Source organism: Zingiber officinale, chromosome 1B (genome assembly GCF_018446385.1).
Source record: "Zingiber officinale cultivar Zhangliang chromosome 1B, Zo_v1.1, whole genome shotgun sequence".
Classification (NCBI taxonomy): domain Eukaryota; kingdom Viridiplantae; phylum Streptophyta; class Magnoliopsida; order Zingiberales; family Zingiberaceae; genus Zingiber; species Zingiber officinale.
Window position 1 is genome coordinate 44,645,397 of NC_055986.1, and position 23,047 is coordinate 44,668,443.

At 41.5% G+C, this 23,047-nt stretch overlaps 1 protein-coding gene across 12 annotated transcripts; it reads right to left on the reverse strand.

The window, feature by feature from the left end:
- Window positions 1–14,843: 14,843 nt before the first annotated feature.
- On the reverse strand, window positions 14,844–19,330 carry LOC122056125 (thioredoxin domain-containing protein PLP3B-like). Of its 12 annotated transcripts, none has more exons than XM_042617930.1 (10): window positions 19,057–19,329; window positions 17,793–18,946; window positions 17,607–17,679; window positions 17,427–17,534; window positions 17,228–17,330; window positions 16,583–16,635; window positions 16,208–16,283; window positions 16,071–16,132; window positions 15,710–15,807; window positions 14,844–15,149 (listed from the first exon to the last, which is right to left on the reverse strand). In XM_042617930.1, exons 5-10 carry the CDS (start codon window positions 17,294–17,296, stop codon window positions 15,097–15,099), a joined length of 411 nt encoding a protein of 136 aa, XP_042473864.1. In that variant the 5' UTR covers window positions 17,297–17,330; window positions 17,427–17,534; window positions 17,607–17,679; window positions 17,793–18,946; window positions 19,057–19,329; the 3' UTR covers window positions 14,844–15,096. The 12 variants fall into 12 exon arrangements, 2 of the variants coding, with proteins under 2 accessions (XP_042473864.1, XP_042473855.1); XR_006133038.1 differs by lacking the exon at window positions 14,844–15,149 and having other exon boundaries at window positions 15,716–15,807; window positions 16,208–16,491; window positions 17,244–17,330; ... (1 more) ...; window positions 18,005–18,946; window positions 19,057–19,330; XM_042617921.1 differs by lacking the exon at window positions 17,793–18,946.
- Between the last annotated feature and the right edge of the window lie 3,717 nt (window positions 19,331–23,047).

A 23,047-nucleotide genomic window follows, 5' to 3' on the forward strand; every position in this document is an offset into this window, starting at 1 on the left:
CCATAGAGTGCCGTAAACAGAAAGTCGTATTCCAACCCGAAGCAGAAGCACAGTTTGAATACCTCGGCGAACCGAAGAGAAAAGCCAGAAGATTTCTCTCAGCAATGAAGGCCCAGAAGTTGATGGATTCGGGATGTACGGGGTACCTAGCACAGGTAGTCAGTACTAGTCAGGGCAAGGACCAACAGCTAGCAGAGGTCCGAGTCGTATGTGACTACCCAGCAGTCTTCCCTGAGGAATTACCAGGCTTAGCACCAGACAGGGAGATTGAATTTGAGATAGAGCTCTTCCCCGGTACTAATCCCATTTCCAAAGCGCCTTATCGCATGGCTCCAGCAGAACTGAAGGAACTTCAGGAGCAATTACAGGAGCTGCTCGACAAGGGTTTCATACGCCCGAGTCACTCACCATGGGGAGCGCCTGTATTGTTCGTGAAGAAAAAGGATGGAAGCATGCGACTGTGTATAGACTACAGATCCCTGAATCAAGTCACGATCAAGAATAGGTATCCTCTTCCCAGAATCGATGACCTGTTCGACCAGCTGAAGGGAGCAGCAGTGTTCTCTAAGATAGATCTCAGATCGGGTTATCATCAGGTGAAAGTCAAGGAAGGGGATATACCTAAGACAGCATTCAGGACCAGATACGGACACTACGAGTTCGTAGTCATGCCCTTTGGCGTGACCAATGCTCCAGCTACATTCATGGACCTCATGAACAGAGTATTCAGGGAATACTTGGACAAGTTTGTCATCGTGTTCATAGATGACATCCTTATCTATTCGAGTACTCAGGAGGACCATGCAGAGCATCTGAAGACAGTTTTGCAGATCCTTCAGCAGAACCAGTTATACGCCAAATTCACGAAATGTGAATTTTGGCTAGACCGGGTAGCCTTTCTCGGTCACATCATCTCCAAGGATGGTGTTATGGTAGATCCCAGCAAGATAGAAGCAGTAAGTAACTGGAAGAGACCTAAGAACGCCAGCGAAATCAGGAGCTTTCTGGGATTAGCAGGATATTACCGGAAGTTTGTAGAGGACTTCTCCAGGATAGCCTCCCCACTGACAGCTCTTACCAGGAAGAACAGGAAATTTCAGTGGACAGAGGACTGTGAGGACAGCTTCAGCGAGCTAAAAAGGAGGTTGACCAGTGCTCCCGTTTTGGCTCTACCAGACGACACCAGCAGCTTCGACATCTACAGTGATGCCTCTAAGTTGGGACTAGGAGCAGTACTGATGCAAAACGGCAAGGTGATCGCCTATGTCTCCAGACAACTCAAGGATTATGAGAAGAACTACCCTACTCATGACCTTGAGCTTGCAGCAGTAGTGTTCGCTCTCAAGATTTGGAGACATTACTTATATGGAGCTCAGTGCAGAGTATATACAGATCATCAGAGTCTGAAGTACTTCTTCACTCAGAAGGATCTGAATATGCGACAGCGCAGGTGGCTAGAGCTGGTCAAAGATTACGACATAGACATCCTCTACCACCCAGGGAAAGCCAACAAGGTAGCAGACGCACTCAGCAGAAAATCCAGCGCTACCTTGTTATCTCTTACAGCTATGTCACCGCCCCTACAGAAGGAGATCGTAGAGTTCGGTCTCGAGCTTATTGTTGGACAGCTCTCTACTATGACCTTAGGGTCTACCTTGCTTAGTGACATTCAGTCAGCTCAGGGACAGGACCCTGAAATTCAGAAGATCAAGCAAGGACTAGCAGAATCAGAAAGTAGAGAGTTCAGGGTGTCCGATAGCGGGGTGCTGTATTTTGGAGACAGACTCTGTGTTCCAAGTCAGGAGGAGCTACGGAGACAGATTTTAGATGAGGCTCACAAGACTCCCTATGCGATGCATCCAGGTTCCACCAAAATGTACCAAGACGTGAAGAAACATTTTTGGTGGCCTGGAATGAAGCGAGACATCGCCAGATATGTTAGCGTCTGCCTCACCTGTCAGAGGGTCAAGGCGGAACATCAGCGGCCAGGAGGAGTCTTGCAGCCTATACAGATTCCAGAATGGAAGTGGGAGGATATCTCTATGGATTTTATAGTGGGACTGCCCAGAACCACGAATGGGTTCGATGCCATCTGGGTAATAGTCGACAGGTTGACCAAATCAGCCCACTTTTTAGCTATCAAGATATCCTACTCCATGGAGAAGCTAGCTCAGTTGTATCTCCAGGAGATCGTCAGACTACATGGAGTCCCACGAACCATCATTTCAGACAGAGACAGCCGATTCACATCACACTTCTGGGAGTGTGTACAGTCAGCATTGGGTACAAAGCTAAAGTTCAGCACAGCATTCCATCCTCAGACAGATGGACAGACGGAGCGAGTAAATCAAGTACTCGAAGACATGCTCCGAGCTTGTGCCCTAGACTTTAAGGGAAGTTGGTGCAAATATCTGAGCTTAGCAGAGTTTGCATACAACAACAGCTATCAGGCCACTATCGGCATGGCACCTTACGAGGCTCTCTATGGGCGGAGGTGTAGATCTCCAATCTGCTGGTATGAGAGTGGTGAACAGAAGGAACTAGAGCTTCAGACAGATCTAGTGGCAGATACCACAGCAGCTATACAGCAGATCCGCCAGAGGATAGAGACAGCTCAGAGTCGCCAGAAGAGCTATGCTGATACGCGGCGCAGACCCTTAGAGTTTTCAGTTGGGGATTCAGTGTTCCTCAGAGTAGCTCCCATGAGGGGAGTAATGCGTTTTGGGAAGAAGGGCAAGCTAAGTCCCAGATATGTGGGACCATACCTTATCAGTCGAAGAGTGGGCAAGGTAGCATATGAGCTAGAGCTACCTCAGGAGATGTCAGCTGTCCACAACGTATTTCATGTCTCTATGCTGAAGAAGCATACCCCAGATGCCACCCAGGTGATTGAGCCCCAGTCGGTACAGATCCGCGAAGACCTCAGCTATGATAGTCGGCCTATTCAGATAATAGACCGAGCAGTTAAGAAATTGCGGAACAAGGAAGTACCATTAGTCAAAGTTATTTGGCACAATCACACAGTAGAAGAGGCAACTTGGGAGACAGAAGCCAGCATGAGACAGAAGTACCCAGAATTGTTCTAAGTTCGAGGACGAACTTTTTATAAGGTATGGGGGATTGTAACGCCCGAAAATTCTCAAACTTGCATTAGAATTATTCTACGATTTTTCTGGAATTTTTAGATATTTTTCCGGAATTTTTCGAGTAGCGTAAGTAGCAAAAATAAATATAAGCGTAAAATGGCCTAGGCGGGGATTGAACCCGAGACCTATGGTTTAGTGGACAAGGCTAGTAACCAGTGGACCCAGCAGGGCTGTGCTGAAAGGAAAGGGAAACAATCCTAGTTAAGTGGGATTTGGGCGGAACTTATCACTAAGTATAAATAGAAAACTTAAGTTGGGTTTGGGATTAATTTGGTTCGGCAGCCATCTCCTCATAAACCTTCACCGTGACCTATCCCTCTCCCAAAAACCTGCACCGCCGCCCACATCTCTCCCTCCTCCTCTCTCGGCGCCCAAGCCCCCAAGGGCTCTCGGATCACTTTCCGGCGACGACTCCAACACGAAAAGGGTTCTTCTCCGCGAGAGGAACGCGAAGACGTGAACGGATCGTCGAGAGGACCATCTCCACCGGAGTTTTAGCGAATAGAATCGTAAGAAAACCTTACGATTGAGGTAAGAAACCCCTCACCTGCAGTATAATAGCTCCGTTTGGACTTTCTATGCATTAGATTAGTAATATGCAGATTTTTGTTGACATGTAGGGTGTTTTAACCCTCCTCTCAGATTTAGGGATTTAGTTAGCACCTTTAGATGGGCCGAACACGTTTATTCTCCTTCAGTTGGAGTTCATAGACGCTGTTGGGTGCCTAGAGGTGATTTCCCTAAGGGAAAGGAGGGTTTAGGCACACCAAGTGTTCGATAAAATGACTAGACCAGCTAAAATGCAACTTAGGCATTTTAAACAGCGTAGATAAATGCATTAGAAGCATTTAGATCAGTAAATCAGTTTATTCTAGCTTATATGGGACTAGATGCCCAAATGGGTGGGCTCCCACAGTCGCCTCTAGGTTCAGACAACCTAGTTCTAGGTTCAGATAACCTAGATTCAGCTAACTAGCATATCAGTATTTTACTTTCAGCAGCGGCACTGTACTGGATTAGATATCCATTGGGTTGGACTCCCACAGTCGTCCCTAGGTTCAGATAACCTAGTAAACTCTGCTAAATTCGGAACTTGCAACCCCGGGTTTAGTAGGGATGCGCGCACAGCAAGTACAGTTGTCAGGGCCCTACAGCAGCATGTTTAGTATTTTCACTTACTATGTATTAGTTTTCAAAACTCAAAAATCAGTTATACCAGTTGAGTTTGATTGCAGCTTCAGTTTAGTCTAGCTTAGCTCAGCATTATGCTTCAGTGTAATTTTCCATGTTAGCTCTATGTTTCAGCTTATGCTATGCCATGCTTGTATTATACTATGCCATGCCATGCTTGCATATTCAGTATGTTTTCCAAAAGCATGTTTTAAAAGCATATTTGCATCGTATGCATGATTTAGTGAGGTAGATGGTTTCTTACTAAGCTTTTTAGCTTACAGATACTATTTTCCTTATACTACAGGTAAAAGGAAAATGGACTAGCAGAGGAGGCTGGAGGACAATGCGAAGATGGTGTGTGTGTGTGGAACTGGAAGCAAAGGTCCTTAGGGGACTTAGCAGGATGAACATTAGACTCTTTAGCATGTTTACCTTAGCACCTTACAGTTTATGGTTTAATACTTTCATTTTTATGCACCTTTAGTTTTGGAACGTACTAAACTATGAAAGAATGAGTTAGATTGTTAGTAGTCATTATAGGAATGTTTGTTAATGCATGTTAGAAGTAGCTTCAATTGATTTAGAACTGCTGTGTGAGGTTTTGGCACGCCAAAGTGCTGAAATCAGAACTTCCGGGTGAAATCAGACTCTGATCGGTCACCAGACCGATCAGGGTCTGAGCTGTGCCACTGGATCGGTCAGCCGACCGATCCAGCGAGATACAGTATGCTACTGTATCCTCCTGGATCGGTCAGCCGACCGATCCAGCGCGATACAGTAGCGATCCCAAGTATTCCAGGTGCCTGGATCGGTCAGCCGACCGATCCAGACATACCTGGATCGGTCTGCCGACCGATCCATCACGGGACAGTAGCGAACCCAGGATTCTGCAGGTTCCTGGACCGGTCAGCCGACCGATCCAGCCTATACTGGATCGGTCCCCAGACCGATCCAGCCAGTGTTCGCGTGGGGGGTCAATGGATCGTTCCACGGACCGATCCAAAGTTCCAATTTTGTCTCCTCAGCCTAGCTATGAATATCTAGAAGGTAGTGGGACATGAAATCTCACTCTCACAGAGTTAACAGAGACAACTACAATAGTTTAGTAAAATTTTTATTCAGCCCAGTTTTTCCGCATTAGAAATTTAGCTGCAGTTAGCAAAGAAACTGTAGCGGTCCGCCTTGCAGCCTAGCAGTAGAAGGTGGGTCGTTACAGGTACCTATAATTGACTTTGTTGGATGTGATTCAATGTTTCTTACTTATTCATCTTATCTTGATATGGTTCTAGTTCTATACTATATAACATGTTTGTGGGAGGTTTATTTTTCTTTTTGGTGTGCAGATTTTCATGGGGCCTCTAATTGGATGCTCAATCTGAATCATCTTCGACCACCTGAAAGAACATCAAAGAAGACGAAGATGGAGAGAGCATTAGTTCACTTTCTAATCTCACTGTCTTCTCCCCACTTCTTGTCTTCTTCCTCACCGAGCCCTTCTTCTGATCTCACTGTCTCCTCCGCCCGAAGCCAGGTCGCTGGTGACGAGAGCCACCCTTTCCTCTCTTTTGATCCGCGCGTCGATCACCGGCCATTGGAATCCAGCGCTGTTGCCTGTGCCCTAGCACACTGCCCACCGCTATTCCCTAGATCTGAGCCGTACCACCGACACCCTCTTCCTCTCTTCTCCTTTCTTGTCCAAGCACCGGTGACGCGCAAGCCGCTCACCACCGGCCGCCTCCTCTGTGCTAGCCTTCGTGCATCACTCGACCTCTCCCTCTCCTGGTCGCGGTCAACAAGAGCTAGCCGAAAGGAAGGATCAGCACCACCATTGCGTCTCTGCCCTAGCGAAGGTAGCCGACCCTTTCCTTTGCCCTAGATTTCCTCTTGTTGCCGGATCCGAACCCTAGCTCCGCTGGGTTTGGTTGTGGTCAGCCTACCAGACAGGTAATTCTTCCTACTATAACTTGATATGGAATACTTCTGTTGATTCTTTCTTGGTGAATTCAACAGTAGCTTGCGGTGTCTGCAACCAACAGTCTCCAGCAGCAGCTACTCCTTTCGGCGGCACTATCCCTAGGTGTGGATTAACAACCGCTGTGAATTGAGGTAAGGTATAGGGTTTTGATCATGTTGTCGATGATTGATAGATAGGTTAATAACTAACGTTAACCTAGGTACATGTGTTGAATTAGGGCTAAATTAGGTAAGATGCTATGATTGATTATGCTTATTTCAAGTCCTAATTTGAATGGATTAGTTAGAATCGATTGAGGAGTTAGATGATCCAATTAGGGTTTATAATTGGACCTGAATTTATGTTAGCTTCTCGAGGATTTGATTTAGCTAATTTATTTATATGTAATTAGCTAAATTTGGATACCACGTATTACAGGACTCTAATTCGAGATGAGCATCTCGACGTTGGATTTGATTGGATTGGACCTTCTATTGGAGGCGGGTACCTTGACTTATCTTTGATAATGTCATGTTGATATGTTTAGTAGGTTATAACCTTTAGTAATGATTATGTTCGTCTTTGCTTCGGTTGGTCACTACCCGATACCTGTTACATGCTTGTTTTGTTTACCTATTATGCACTTCATGTTAGTTCCTACCTGATTATACATGCTTAGAGGGGTAGTGACACAATCATGTGTTTATTATGTTCAGGATCTAGGTTTTTATACCTTATCTGGTCTGTGTACTTTTGATTTGGTTCATTGTCCTATGTTACACATTTTATATATATATATGGATATTGCTATGCTGTTCAGGATTCTGTTATGCTTAGTGTCATGCATCATTCGCATAATTGCATGCTGCGCGATAGTCTGCTCCATTATTGTTGAGCACATCGCCAGTTTCATCTCTGTCGGTGCTCCGCTGGTCCGCTCATGGGTAGCGTGCCACAACGTGGTAGCACGTCAGTTTTGCTCTGTCGGTGCTCTGTTGGTCCTCTCATGGGTAGTGTGATGCAGCGTGGTAGCACGTCAGGGATCCCTCCCCGTCATCATGTACCGGGAGATGAGAGCATTGAGCTCCTCCATTTTTTATTTAGGGTAGGAGGATAGATGTACTCCGACAGCATCCCGTCCACTCGGTCACTCATCAGGAGCAGTGATGTCAGAGTGCACGGTTGTCACAGCCCTACCCACTAGGTCTCACCATCGTATGTGAGATGGTTGACTGGCGTCAGGGGTGACCAGGACCCATCATTGACATCATATGCATTTATGCATTTACTGATTGTGTTTGCTGCACTTATATGCTGCATTTGGATGGATGCATATGTTTGACATGCATACGGGATTTATGATACTCTCGGTCTGACGACCTGACTATTCTAATAGGAAGCCCTGGTGAGTACAGTTCTCTTCAGCCTTTTCTATTGTGCATTTCCATCTTTTGTCTAGGAGACTGTATTTCATAGTTATTGCTATTTGTTATAGTTTACTATACATGTCAACTAGGTATCTGCTGAGTTGTTGAACTCACCCCTGTGGACACTATCTTTTTCAAGTACCTGGTTGTTTATGGAGTTGCTTGGAGTATCCTGCCTGTCGGTCCCCACGTCACATCATAAGACCTATCTCCGTATTTTGTTTATTTTTATTTTGGTATATGAAATTTTGTGTATCTAACTTTGTGTTTCGGTTTGTTTCTGGAGTGTTGTATTGTTGTGTGGTGTAAGCCTAGCCGGCTAGCAGTCTTCGTTTTTAGTTTGTATGTGTTGTCCATTGTATTTTCGCTGTGTTTGGTTTTGGTACAGCCGAGTGGGCTGTTAGATCTATATATAACTGTGTGGTTGTATTTTTATTGTATCAGCCGAGTAGGCTCCATATAAACTGTGTGGTTGTGTGTATATTCCAGCCGCCTGTGGTTGAGGTATATTGTGTCTATAGAAATGGTTCAGATTGTCACCCGTACAGGGGAGGTCCTGCTGGAATTTCCTCTGGCAGGGACTCCCTCGGGGCGTGATAATTTATTTGACATCAGAGCCAGGTTGGCGATACTTGTTTGTATATCGTGTTACAGATTTTGAGATTTATCTTATACTAATTTATTGGTATCAGAGCAAGTTTATGAGTCTTATATCCCGTGTTTCAGATTTCTTGTTTTAGTTTTGTCGATGTGACTTTTCAGGTTTTGGGACCTGGCAGCGGCAGGACATCTCCAAGCTATAGGAGGTATGTTGATATACTGTTATCCTACCTTTTTGTTAGTATATGCACCGTTGACTATTATAGTTTTTGACATGTATTAGCACTTTTTATTTAGTACCTGTCTGGTTGTTGTAATACATATTACATGTGATGGGTTAGCCACTGATGATGATCGACCCTAATAGAGATCAAGGATTACAGTCTCTGGTGATTTTTCATATCATACCACCAGTAGTTTTAGCTTCTGTTACTACTAGTTGGTTAGGAGATGGAGGCACATACAGCCTCTGCTATTATTAGTTGGGTAGTGGATAGTACCTACATATTCATGTCATATCATACCACCAGTAGTTTTAGCTTCTGTTACTACTAGTTGGTTAGGAGATGGAGGCACATACAACCTCTGCTATTATTAGCTGGGTAGTGGATAGTACCTACATATTCATGTTGACTTAACCAGTAGAATACCATTTTATCTTAGTTAATTTCATCAGTAGATAATTAATTTACTTTTGTTAGATCGGTTAGTAGAAGTCTGATTTACACTTGTTGATTTGGGTAGTCGTGGATCGATATACCTTAGTTGCTTGTGGAGGATTAATGTATTCTTGATTAGTTAGTAGATGACCGATTTAGTTTTGTTGATCTGATCAGTAGGGGATTGTCATACTCTATTTTTAGAGGTTCAAATCTTTGGGTTATGTGTGCTTAGTTAGGTATCTAGAGCACATTTGAGTACATGTTTTGTACTGACGTGTAAAAGACTGAATTAGCCGTATACCATTGTCGGTTTGGGTCAGTCTATAGAGGATCGATGTATCCTATTCCATGGGGTACTTTAATTTCTGACTGTATGTACCTAGTTGGATAACTTAGAAGGTAGCATAGGGAATGCCAGGTTGATTGGGTTGTATATGCTGATTATTCATATCTATGTTATGTGTACATATGTTTTGGGTATTATGGGAGGTATCTTGTTGATTATATTTGTGCTGTGTGTACACTCGTGTGTATTATGATTGGTTAGAAGTATTATGTTGATTATACTCTTGGCATAGGTGTGTATATATGTTTGGTGAGTATTGTTTGAGGTGTATTGTCGATTATACTTACGTTGATATATGCACACGGGTTCGGAATGTATTTTTGGAGGTATCACACTGATTTATACCTGTGATATGAGTGTGTTGGGTGTGTACTAATTGGAGGATTATGTCGATCATACCTATGTGATGTGTGCACGTGTGCTAGGTGTATTGTTGGTGACATCATGATGATTCTACTTATGTTGAATACAGGATGTGGAGTGTCTACATTATGTCATTTGTTGTATTACCCTGTCAACTAATTCTCCTATTAGTGGGTGACCCACTACGATGTTGATAGAGTTGACGATGGATTTAATTTGCTTTCTGGATTGTGATACCCTTGGTTGCTCCCATATGTTTTGGATTATTATGGTGGAGCGTTACTCCCACATATTGTGGATTGATTGTGGTAGAGTGTTACTCCGATATATTTTAGATGGTTGTGGTGGAGCATTGCTTCCACATATTTTGGATTGTGTGTGGTGTAGCGTTGCTCCCACATATTTTGGATGGTTGGGGTGGAGCGCTGCTCCTATATAGGTTGCCTTGTTGGTGGTAGAGCGTTGCTCCCATATATGTAGTATTTCTTGTGATGGAGCGTAGCTCTCACATTAGATGATCTATTCTTTGGTGATTTGTAGTTAGTGATCAGATATCAAACTTGTTATTGGGGATCTCTGGTTGAGATGTCTGTTGTACAAACATTATGAGTTTTTAGTAATGCCATTTGGGTTTACCGATGCTCCAGCGGTATTTATGGATTTGATGAACCTCATCTTTATGGAGTATCTAGATCAGTTTGTTGTCATTTTCCTCGATGACATATTAATCTATTTGTGTTCCGAGGAGGAACATGCACAGCATCTTCGCATAGTCTTGGAGACTTTTTGACGACATCAGCTATATGAGAAGTTCAGCAAGTGTGCCTTCTGACTATCTTCAGTCGGTTTACTGGGACACGTGGTCTCTAGCAGAGGTATTTGCTTAGACCCTCAGAAGATCGAGGCTGTCACCAGCTGGGAGCAGCCGAAGTCAGTACAGGAGATCCGTAGTTTTCTGGGACTGGCCGGATATTTCCGACATTTTGTCGAGGGTTTCTCCCGCATTGCTATGCCGCTAACACGCTTGACCAGAAAAGGCGTGAAGTTCACTTGGTCAGAAGCCTGTGAGACCAGCTTTCAGAAGTTGAAGCGGAGATTTGTGTCGGCTCCAGTTTTGGTTTTGCCTTCTGGAGAGGATGGATTTGTACTCTACACCGACGCTTCTCCACAGGGTTTGGGCGCTGTTCTGATGCATCACGGCAGAGTAGTCTCCTATGCTTCTCGTCAGTTGAAGAAGCATGAGAAGAACTACCCAGTACATGATTGGATCTAGCCGCCATCATCTTTGCTTTGAAGATTTGACGGCATCATCTATACGGTATTACCTTTGAGATTCTTACGGACCATAAGAGTCTCAAATATCTATTCACTCAGAAGGAACTCAATCTCTTACAGAGGAGATGGATAGAGTTCCTAAGGATTATGATTATACCATTAGCTACCCCCCGGGAAAAGCTAATGTGGTTGTCGATGCACTCAGTAGGAAGTCTAGAGGGATTTTGGCTTGCCATCGAGTTTCAGTCACAGACTTGGTTCAGGGTTTTGCTGAGTTAGGCCTTGAGGAGCAGGGACAGACAGAGCAGGGTATTCTGGTTACTATGGTTGCTCAATCGTCGATCAGGACGAGGGTCCGAGAGGCCCAGGCCGGTGATCAACATTTTCAGTTTATTGGTAGTCAGATAGCTTCCGGATCGCAGACCGAGTTCACACGAGATGAGGAGGGTATTATATACTTTTGAGGTAGATTATGTGTACCTCAATCTCACCCGGTCTTGCAGGAGCTACTTCAAGAGGCTCATCGCTCTCGATTTGTGATCCATCCAGGTGGGACTCGCATGTATCATGATTTGAGGCGTTTCTATTGGTGGAACGGTATGATGAAAGACATCGCGGAATTTGTAGCGAGATGTCTTGTCTGTCAGCAGGTAAAGGCCGAGCACCAGAGACCTGCTGGTTTACTTCAGCGGATTCCTATTCCTGAGTGAAAATGGGAACATATTACCATGGACTTTGTGGTGGGTTTGCCTAGAACACGACGGGGCCATGATGCGACTTGGGTAATCATTGATAGATTAACCAAATCGGCGCACTTCTTAGCGATCTGGAAGATTGATTCCTTGGATCGATGGGTAGATATGTATTGTCGGGAGATCATCAAATTACATGGTGTCCCTTTGACTATTATTTCGGATAGAGACCCCCGGTTCACATCTTGTTTCTGGCAGAGTCTGCAGCAGGCCTTGGGCACTCAGCTCCGTTTCAGTACCGCTTTGCATCCGCAGACAGATAGACAGTCAGAGTGGACCATTCAGATTCTAGGGGACTTGCTGAGGTCTTGTGTATTGGATTTTGGAGGCAGTTGGGAGGACCATTTGCCATTGGTAGAGTTTGCCTACAACAATAGCTTTCATTCGGCTATCCAGATGACACCGTTTGAAGCGTTGTATGATATGCCTGGTCGGACACTCACTCTCTGGGATGAGGTTGGGGAGACCTAGTTGTTGGGACCTCATAGAGCTCAGCAGGAGGCAGAGTTGGTCCGTATTATCAGATGGAGGATGTCAGAGGCGCAGGATCGCCAGAAGTGTTATGCTGATCAGAGACGCAGACCCCTGGAGTTCTCTACAGGCGACCATCTATTTCTGCGAGTTTTACCCACAAAAGGGGTGAAGAGAATTGGCCTCAGAGGTAAGCTAGCTCTACGATACATTGGACCTTTCCAGATCTTGGAGAGGATTGGAGCGGTAGCTTACCGTCTGGCACTACCACTGTCCCTGGTAGGTGTTCACGACGTATTCCACATATCTATGCTGAGGAGATACATACCCGACCCGACACATGTGCTGACAGATATCTCAGTTCCCGTTCAGCCTGACGTCACTTATGAGGAGGTTCCGGTACGGATTCTGGATCGGAAAGAGCGTCAGTTATGGAACAAGACAATCTGACTAGTTAAAGTTGGATGGCATCATTATTCCGATGAGGAGGCTACCTGGGAGCTCGAGGATACGATTCGAGCTCGATATCGATACCCCCACCTTTTCACTAGAGGTATGTAAGTTATGGTTCCGTTCAACATTTATTCTGTGTTAGCTTTTGCTATTACTTGCTGATGATAGATAACAAAATTTAGGGACCAAATTTTTATTAGTATGGGAGAATGTAAAATACCGAAAAATGGCGAATAATGATAAGGGAATTTTCTGAAATTTTTGAAATTTTCTGGGAATTTTTCGAAGACCGTATGACTTCGGTTACGGAGATAAAAACTGGGCCCCGGGAAAGCTTGTTTAGACTACCCATTTAAATGAGGAAAAATTTATTTATTTATTTATTTTCTTTTCCCGTTACTGTGCCCTCACCCCTTCCTCTTCGACGCCGCGTGCCCGAGTCTTCTTCCCCGCTAACGCTGTGCCCTAACCGCAAGCAGCGGTTTCTTCTCCCCTCTTTTCGTTTTCTTCCTCACCGAGCCCTTCTTCTGATCTCACTATCTCCTCCGCCCGAAGCCAGGCCACCGGTGAAGAGAGCTACCCATTCCTCTCTTCTGATCGGCACGCCGATCACCGACCATTGGAATTCAGTGCTGTCGCCTGTGCCCTAGCACACCGCCCATTGTTGTTCCCTAGATCTGAGTCGTACCGCCGACACCCTCTTCATCTCTTCCTCTCTGTGTAGTGAGCTGGCAAAAACTTGGCTCTGCACCTCCCTGTAAAGCCCGCCCTCCCTGCTAACCCTAAGGGACGGGGCTACGATACTCTATGTACAATTTTTTTTTTTTTTTTAAACAGCGGAAGACTTAAAATAATTCTCTTAGTTTAATAAAAACTTTTCTTTTGTTTTCCCTTTCATCAAATCCGAACTACACTACCATGGCCTCAATAACATGATATCAAAATTAGTGGAAACATAACATCAAGTCACACATACGGTACTACAATTCATGATACCAAAGCATAGTTCTTTAAAAGTTTTTTTTTTTAAAGCAGGTTCTTATTTGGTTGCCTAGCCACTGTCACACACATCTCCTTGCCTCTCCTGCTGCTCCTCTAGCTCATCCAGCTTTTTCCTTTATCTGTGGTACAAGGACAGTAAGCTGTGAGCACTCATGGCTCAGTAAGTTCCTTTCCTACTCACTAAAACCGAAAATCATAGTATAATCAAAGAATGTCTCAACATGGCATCATTTCAACTAGTCATGACATAATGTAACATACTCTTTTAAGCATATCATGCAACATGAAGAAATCATAACTAGTCATGGCATATCATAGCGTAAAGCATAGCATGAAGAATAACATAATCGTATCTAATCATGACATATCGTCATAAGGAGTCATGGCATATCCTACACATGGACATATCATGGAACATAACATAATCATATCTAACCATGGCTTATCATAAATCATCATAAGGTATATGCAATATGATTTTGAAAAACATGTATCCGAAAAACATGTGTATGTCTCATGATCTTTAAAACCATTTCTTCTTACATATATACTTGAACATAATCTCAACTTAAAGGGGATCCCGGCTATGTATCACTTACATATTGTGCACAACCTATGTAGGTCCAAGGTAGCAAGTCTTGAACCCTACAAGGCAACATACTAGGCCCGAGTCTTACTCCATCGACCTAGGGGCACTTAGGAGCTCATCCCTAACGAGGCCCGAGTCTTATTCCATCGACCCCGGGGCGCTTATGGAGCCCACCACTACAACAAAAAAGCTAATAGACAACGCTTTTAAAGCGTTGTCTTTTTGCCAGAAAAAGCGTTGTTAAAGGCACTGTTGTAAAAAGTCTGCTCAACGACAACGCTTTTAAAGCGTTGTCGTTTGTACCAAAGACAACGCTTTTGCAACGCTTTAAAAGCGTTGTCGTTTTATGCAAAGGCAACGTTTTGCAACGCTTTTAAAGCGTTGTTTTTGGTAGAAAAGACAACGCTTTTGCAACGCTTTAAAAGCGTAGTCATATTTTGCAAAGACAACACTATTACAACGCTTTAAAAGCGTTGTCGTTTTAAAGAAAAAAAAATAAAAAAAAATTATTTAAAAATCATTATTTTTATATTTACTAAACTATTATTTTTCTTTTACCATGTCTAGATTCTAAATTTACATATAATCAACTCAGTTAATGATTTCAAACTCATAAAAATAATAGAAATCTGATGTTAAAATAATATTAATAATTAATTACATGAAAAGCAAGTAAATATCAAAATTTACACTAATTCTGTTTCAAAGTATATAGTGATATTCACATATAAAACAAAAGAGCACAAAAAATCTATTTTGAACAGCTACAATTTGTTTAGCCAACAATCTGTTTACTGAATACTGAATACTGAAGTAGCCAACAATCTGTTTACTCAAAATAGTACAGTGGTTACTGAATCCATACGCTTAGTGTACTGATCAATTACTGAATCCAGACGCTCCTTAGTGTACTGATCTCGACTGTCCTGTATCCACCTACAAAAGTAGCAATAATATGTTTCAAGTTCATATATGAGCATTACTGATGGCTCTCAAAAGAAACAAAACAATCATCATCACTTTCTACCAAAAGAAACAAAATTTACACTAATCTTAATGAAGATTTTCAGATCCTTGATGTAAAATAGTTTTCAAATTGCATGTAGCTATCTGACTGCTTTATTAAACTGATCTCATGCAGCTTGTTCTTTGATCTACTAAGAGGCAAGCACATGCTCTCCCAAGTTTACTTCCTCCCCTATAGTGAGATACACTTTGCATTTTGCATAGGAGACCACTACCAAAGGGCTTTCATTACTCAAATCACAATTGCAGTGGTGGTATTCATCCAGATTCTGCAGCTCTTAGCAGGTACACATAGATGTTCTTCTTGTTAATCCTCCCTCCAATCTAATCCGATCCTTGCATTTGAAAGTTACACTTGTTTTTTTTTTATTTATGCAGTTTTCTTGATACATTTAATAATTCCTAGAAAAAGAATCATGTTAGATAACGACCAGCATACTTGTAAGAAGAAGCAAGTAGAAAGTGCTTGCCTTTTCTTTTAAGAAGATTTTCTAAAGCTCTGGCAGTAAAATCATCTTTGCTTCCAAGATCTTGAAAGCCGACTATCCTATCAAAGGCAATGCCATTCCTGGAATGAAAGAAAAAATCAGTTTGAGCTATTGAATTTAGTACTACTGACTCTATACATCATATGCAATAAACTGAAGGTAGATTAACTTAAAGATGATAAAACAAATCTCACTTCTGAATCTGATTTACAAAAATTTGAAACAGAGATTTAGTAGTTAACTTTAACAATATTGCATTTAAAAAAAGAAGAAGATAATTTTGCAACAAACTAGGGATTGCTTTAAATCCAAGCGAAAAAATTTTGATATACTGAAATTTCACCTGAATAAAATAACACAGGGCAGTGTTTTGATTGCCAATTTCGTCACGAAAAATGGTGCATTCTGTGTGGAAAATCTGGTATGGTCAGTTCCAGCTTTAGAATTATGAAAGCAACAGAGTTATTTATGTTTACTAACTTCAGCATCCAGCTTGATAAACTTAGTATTAATGTGCACTGGTGCTAGGGCCTTCAAATGCTTTGGACGTACAGAGTTGCATATATTTGATATTCATCACTCATCATTCACAACCATAGAATAGAATATATCAGTGTGGCACACCAACTCCACTGTACCAAAGCAGAACAAGCGTGAAGGAGAAAAGGTAGAATCAAACGCGTGCCGAAGCTTAAAGCTGAGCCAAATCTGGCAGACAGTGGGGCCTTGTGGTCTGGTGGTGCGTTCACGCTTTGCAACTCAAACTGTACATATTCCTCAAAGATAGAAGTTGTAAAGTGAATCATGACCCACTTGAAGATAAAAGTATCATAAAATGAACAATCAAGTGCTTACCCGATTGCTAATGTTCTGGTTTGGACATTAATATTCTTCAGAGCATTGCAACACTGTAACGCATTTTAAAAGTTAACTATGAAGTTGCTGGTGCTGCACAATGAAATGCTAAAGGAGGAGATTTATTGAAAATGATGTAACAACCAGCCTTAAGGCACTGGAAACATAAAGAATCTGCTTCAGTTGCAAAGAGTAATGCACTAAACCATTTACCAGATTAAGAAATTATGTTTTCTTTTGATCAGGCACACTTCACTTTTCGGTCTGTATGAATTGGCATGATTCAAGTTTGGACTTGGGCTAAGTAGACTCGATTATTTGTCATCCATGCCTAGTCATAATCCAATTGAGCAAGTGGAGTATCATATGGCTACAACTGATATAAAAAATTTAGCAAACAATTGTCAAAATTAGAAGCTCAGGGAGCACATCTCAGTATTTCTCCATTCTAAAATGCATTCAGTTTATATAATTCAGTTAATAACCAAGAAGACTCTTTATCACAGATTAAACTGAAAATAACAAACAAGGGTAGATTGCATCTCATAGCTGAAAATGGATTCTAAAGAAGCAAAAAGTTGCTTCTTGCTAAAGATAATGAACTTAATTACATAAACCTTAGCTAAAATAAGGTAATGAACTTACATAAACTTGAACGCACCTACTCATAAATATGATCTTGTATACATTCTGCCAACTCCGATCGCACCTCATCAATTTTTTCTCGAGAATACTCTGCTTGTGTGAACTGTGAACATTAATGAGAAAAAAAAATCAACATTGACTTTGCATATTTTAAATAGTTTATTTCAAATAATTTGAGACATAAGTAAGTAAACATTACTATAGATCGTAGTGAATCTTTTTCGATAATTTCAACTTCTTCAACAATTTGTCTCATAAATCGCATCACATAGTAACCACATTATTTGGCATCTTGTTGTCAAGGAGCCTATAAAAATTAGAGACAAATTATTAATGATAAACATACACATTAAAATATATGTTATAAGTAACTATTTACCTTTCACTTTGGACAAACATTTCCTCAATCTCTTCTCATGTAATGCAACCATGTCCACCTTTAGCTCTATAGTCTGTGCCATTGAAACATACATTAGCATGAGTTCTATGAATAAGAATATGATTCTATATCCTCAAAGTCCTGAAAACTTTAGGAAATCATATCTTACACATTAGTATTAATTACCTCCATACAAACTCCTAGGTTGCAATAAGCAGAGGATGATTCTGTGTGTGCGAGAAGCGAATAATCACATGAAAACAAAGGGAACCAGTAAAACTATTATGAGATTAGTGTTGGTTATATAGTGTGCAGGCAAAGTTGTTCCCATTGATTCCAGGAGTTCAGCAAGGGAATGAGAGCATCTTTGTTTGTTGCTTTTCTAAAGGAAAGCATACCTAGGAACAAGGCAACGAAAGGATCGAGGAGGAGGGGATTGTGCCGAGCTCAAGGATCAACGTTTGCTCTGAGGAAAAGAGAGAGGGGGCGTGGAGGGCATCTGAGATGTGGAGGTGGCCATTGACGAGTCCAAGCTGGCTTTTGGGATCTTTGAGCCACAAACATGGCCAGGAATGTCTGAAATTTGCAGCAGGCAGTGACGGTAAAAAAGAAAGGGAAAGATAAAGCGGCAAAAGGAAAAGAAGAGAGATCATCTCTGGCATGCAATTAGACCACGATGCAAGTTTGGTATTGATTTTGCCTGGAGATTGCTTGAGTTGGACAAGGATGATTATGCACTAGCACTCCAAGTTGAGAATCAGCTTGATTGATCAAGGCATTTGGAGATCTGAAAAAGAATGGCTTCTCACTGACAAGAAAATCATCATGTTGTCTTCGTTGCTAAAAGGGAATAAAAGATCTGAGAGGGACCAGTAGGATCTCCTTCAGAGCATTCTTGAGCAAGATTCAATCAAATACTGAACATGTCAATGTCGTCTTATATCTACTTTTCTGAGACATATAGATTAATCAATTTATATTGCTGATTTGGGACTCGAATATAATGGCAAGAAAAAGGACAACAACAAGGAAAAAGAAACAAGACCAAAGAAGGGAGCTTGAGAAAGATCTCAAAATTTCACAAAAGGTCTCAAATTCTCAGGTACGGAGTGCCATCACTATCCTCCGGAAGAGCAACCGGCAGCTCAGGGTTGTACTCCTCGTGGGAGGGAGAGTACGGAGGATGCGACTCCGATGGTTCCACAGCGCCAGACATAGGAATCGAAGAACCCCTTTCCTCGACGGTGGTGGTAGGAGACGACCAGGGCAACGAGTTGAGTGAGAGATCAGACCCTAGATCACGACTGCGAGGTTGACGATTCTATCCTAAAACGAACGATCTGCGCGTATTGTGCCAAGATCAAAATGTGAATCGAAGACAGATTTCCACGGCGAAGAAGAAAACGCGATCGCATAACATGAAAGCGAGCTTGGATTAGGGAAGACTCACCAAGATTTGGGGGTGGAGTGGCGACGACTCAGTATTCATACAGTGCCGCCTCCGTCACTGAGTTCCAGCCGCAGTGGCTCACGAAGCCTCCCACCGCCCGGTGCCGCAGGATCTCCGCCTGCTCTACCCAATCCTTCACCACCATCCCCCTGTCCTTGATCTTAAGAAGCAGTGCCAGAGAGGGGTTTGCCGAGGAGTTGGATGGAGAAGGCCGCGTGAGATGAGGAGTTGGGAGAAGGGTTCGGGATCAAAAATGATCGGAAGATAGGAGTTGGGAGAAGGGTTCGGGTTTTCTACTCCTTACCTAGATCCAACGGTTTGTATTAATCAAGATTTAGATCCAACGGTTTGTATTAATCAAGATTTAGATGAGATTTTAAACATAGACAACGCTTTTTATAAAACGTTGTCGTAGACACTAAAAATCAGTCTAATATACAATGCTTTTTACGAAGCGTTGTCTTTGACCCGTAAAAATCACTAATAGACAACGGTTTTTAGAAAAGCGATGTCTATTAATAAGAAAATAATGAAATAGACAATGCTTTTCACTAAAAACGTTGTTAAAAAAAAATAGACAACGCTTTTTATAAAAAGCGATGTCGTTTAAGTGTTGTAGAATCCCAATTTTCTTGTAGTGCACCCTTGGTACAAGCCATATAAAGTAAAGTACATGTCATACTTATACATATCATACATCATAAAAGTATGCATCACTTAGGCATACATCATGTCATAAAAGTATGCATCACTTAGCCATACATCTTATCATAAAGGTATGCATCACTTAGGCATACATCATGTCATAAAGGTATGCATCACTTAGGCATACATCATACCATAAAAGTATGCATCACTTAGGCATACATCATATCATAACAACATGCATCACTTAGGCATAGATCATAAAAACATGCATATCTTAAGCATAAAGCATATCATCAAGCATGCATAATTTAACCACATAGCATATCATGAAAGCATGCATATTTTAAGCACTAAACATAGCATCAAAGCATGCATAATTTAACCACATATCATAACATAAGCATGCATATTTTCAGCTCATATCATATCATCAAAGCATGTAAAATTTACCCACATATCATAACATAAAGCATGCATATTTTGAACTCATAACATATCGTAGAAATTCTCATCTTGTATAGCTCACAAGCATACATGTCTAAGCATAAAAGTGTATCATGTGCTCATCCAATCATAAGGAACAATGTAACATGATTAATTTGGGTACTAAGCTTCCTAATCCTTTGGGTTCTTATCTTGGCCGAAACCCTCTTAGGTGCCAATTCAGGTTTTAAACAACATCCAAGCATGTAGAACCTAATTCATCCACATATCATTTTCATAGGAAGTATTATAAACAAGATTTACTTGGACTCTAAGTTCTCCAAGTCCTTAAACCTCATTTGGCCGAACCTTAACAAGTGTGAAACAAGGTTCTAAATGACATAAAGCATGGAAACCTTAACCATATTTATAGCATTTGTTTCAAGGAATATGGTAAGCACAATTGAGTTAGTTCCTAAATCCTTTAAGCCCTTAAAATTATGTCATGGCCGAAACTTACAAGTACTCATTTAGGTTTTCAAGCAAGCATACAAGCATGTGAACTTACTCTAACATCATGTATAAATTTATAAATGGCATCATACATGTTGTCATGGCCGAAACTTCCCTTAGCATCAATTTAGGTCACTAACAACATATAGCATGTGAATTTTTAGCTTTCTACATTTCATATTCCATGGAGAGTGACATGAGCATGTTCAATGTAAGTTCTAGGGTTTCTAAGGCATGTATCCCTTCATGGCCGAGACTTTAAGGTGTCCATTTGAATCATAGTTAAAATATATAAGCATGTGAACACAATCAACATGTTATCTCAATTTCATAAGAAGCATCTTTAACACATGAGGTCTAAATTTTAAGGTTTCTAGGTCTTTAAACCCTACATGGCCGAACCTCATCAAGCATGGAATTTGTTCAAATGGCATAAAAGCATAGAAAGTCATAACACATTTCATAACATGTATAAAAGTCAAGCACTATAAGCATACATTTAAATTGTGTCTTAGGTTTCCTAGGTTTTTTTCCTTTCTTTATCTCATAGCATATGTTTGGCCGAAACCTTCCAAGTCTTTAAACTAGGTTTTAGGTGGCCTAAAGTATGGAAAACCTAAACAAGTTTTATGGAAAAAACATCAAAGGAACTATACATATAAGTTTGGTTCACAAACAAGCTAGGACCCTTGTGGTCATAATTATCATATATCATGCAACCAATTTTCCTATACTCTAATTAAGCATGGGAGCATCAAACAACTTTCATATCTTATTGTCATGGAGGTTTTGAGCATGTTAAAAAAAATCTGTTTAAGCTATTCTAAACCATCCACCTTACCATGGCCGAAACATTAAAAGTGATGTTCATGAGTTTCTATCAACATACAAGCATGCAACTCTTTAAGAAACTATATATTCTATCATATAAACATGGTGAGTTTAAATTCAAAGTCTTCCTAACCCTAAACCCTTCCTTGGCCGAAACTTGTGAGTGGGGTACTTTTGGTTCCAAGTAACCTTCAAGTATGAAAACAATAATGGATCCTTAACCATTTATTTAGAGGGTTTTGTGCAAGTTAGGTAAACAAATAAATTCCCTAGCCCTTATAAAACCTTTTTGGCCGAAACTCTAGGGTTAGGTACATCTTTAATCCAGCATCACATATATATAAAAATATGAGAGAAAACCTTCTTACAAAGCATAGAAAAATTATCATGAATCAAGGCTTATATTAAACATTCCTAGGATCTACAAGTCCTTTCTTTGGCCGAATTTTCACAACTTTGTTTCTAGGTTTTAAAATCCTCATAAAATCCAAAAACACATTAAAAACACTTGTACCATAGGTGAGGGGATACTTACTTCCTTTTCGCTTGTGGTTCTAAAGTGTGGTGATGGAAGAAAGGGTCTCTTCTTCTTGTTCTCCTCCTTTGATTTCCCTTGGTAGCCTTCCTTGTATCCTAGGAGGAACCTTGTTTTGGGGGCCGAAAATGGAGGAGAGGGGGCTGAGGCTCTCGGTGGTGGAGAGGAGAGAATGAGAGAAATGAAGAAAAATAAAATCTTCTTTTATGTTAAGGGGGAAGAGGTAGCAAAATTGGTTTTTGCTTTCCTTCTCCCTTAGCCCCCTTTTTATTTTATTTTATTTTATTTTATTTATTTATTTGTTCTCATCATTCATGATGAAATAAGGGGGAATGAATCCCCTTAATTGTCCTCTTTAAGTCACGGCAAAGGGAGAGGAAGAGGGAGAGAAAAGAAGGAAGGCAAGTTGCCTTTCTCTTGCTCTTTTCTTGCTTTCTTTTGGCTAGCTTTTACTCTCATCCTTATCATGAGTTTCCCTCCTTTGCTATCAATATATCATTCCTATCCCAACTGGTTATTACCCATTAATCCTATCATTTACATCATGAGAGGTTCAAGGTTCAATCCTTGACCACTCCCTATTTTTATTTCTTTTTATTTCTTTTTGGTTCAACATTCTACTAATATTTTTCTAAGGCAAATTCATCATTCTCATATTTATCTTAAAAGCTTAGTGGGTGCTACACCCTATGCTAGCCGTCGTGCATCACTCGACCTCTCCCTCTCCTGGTCGCGGTCAACAAGAGCTCGCCGGAAGGAAGGATCAGCACCACCATTGTGTCTCTCCCCTAGCGAAGGTAGACGACCCTTTCCTTTGCCCTAGATTTCCTCTTGTTGCCGGATCCGAACCCTAGCTCCGCTGGGTTTGGTTGTGGTCAGCCTACCAGACAGGTAATTCTTCCTACTGTAACCTGATATGGAATACTTCTGTTGATTCTTTCTTGGCGAATTCAACAGTAGCTTGTGGTGTCTGCAACCAACGGTCTCCAGCAGCGGCTACTCCTTTCGGCGACACTATCCCTAGGTGTGGATCAACAGCCG

Excerpts from the sequence above, each read along its gene's own strand:
- LOC122056125 (XM_042617921.1), bottom strand. The coding sequence starts at position 17,296 with ATGAGGTGCGATCGGAGTTGGCAGAATGTATACAAGATCATATTTATG. Across the intron at positions 15,808-16,070 it reads CCCTGTGTTATTTTATTCAG|GAATGGCATTGCCTTTGATA; the intron begins GTGAAATTTCAG and ends CTTTCATTCCAG. Across the intron at positions 15,150-15,709 it reads AAATCTTCTTAAAAGAAAAG|GTGGATACAGGACAGTCGAG; the intron begins GCAAGCACTTTC and ends CTACTTTTGTAG.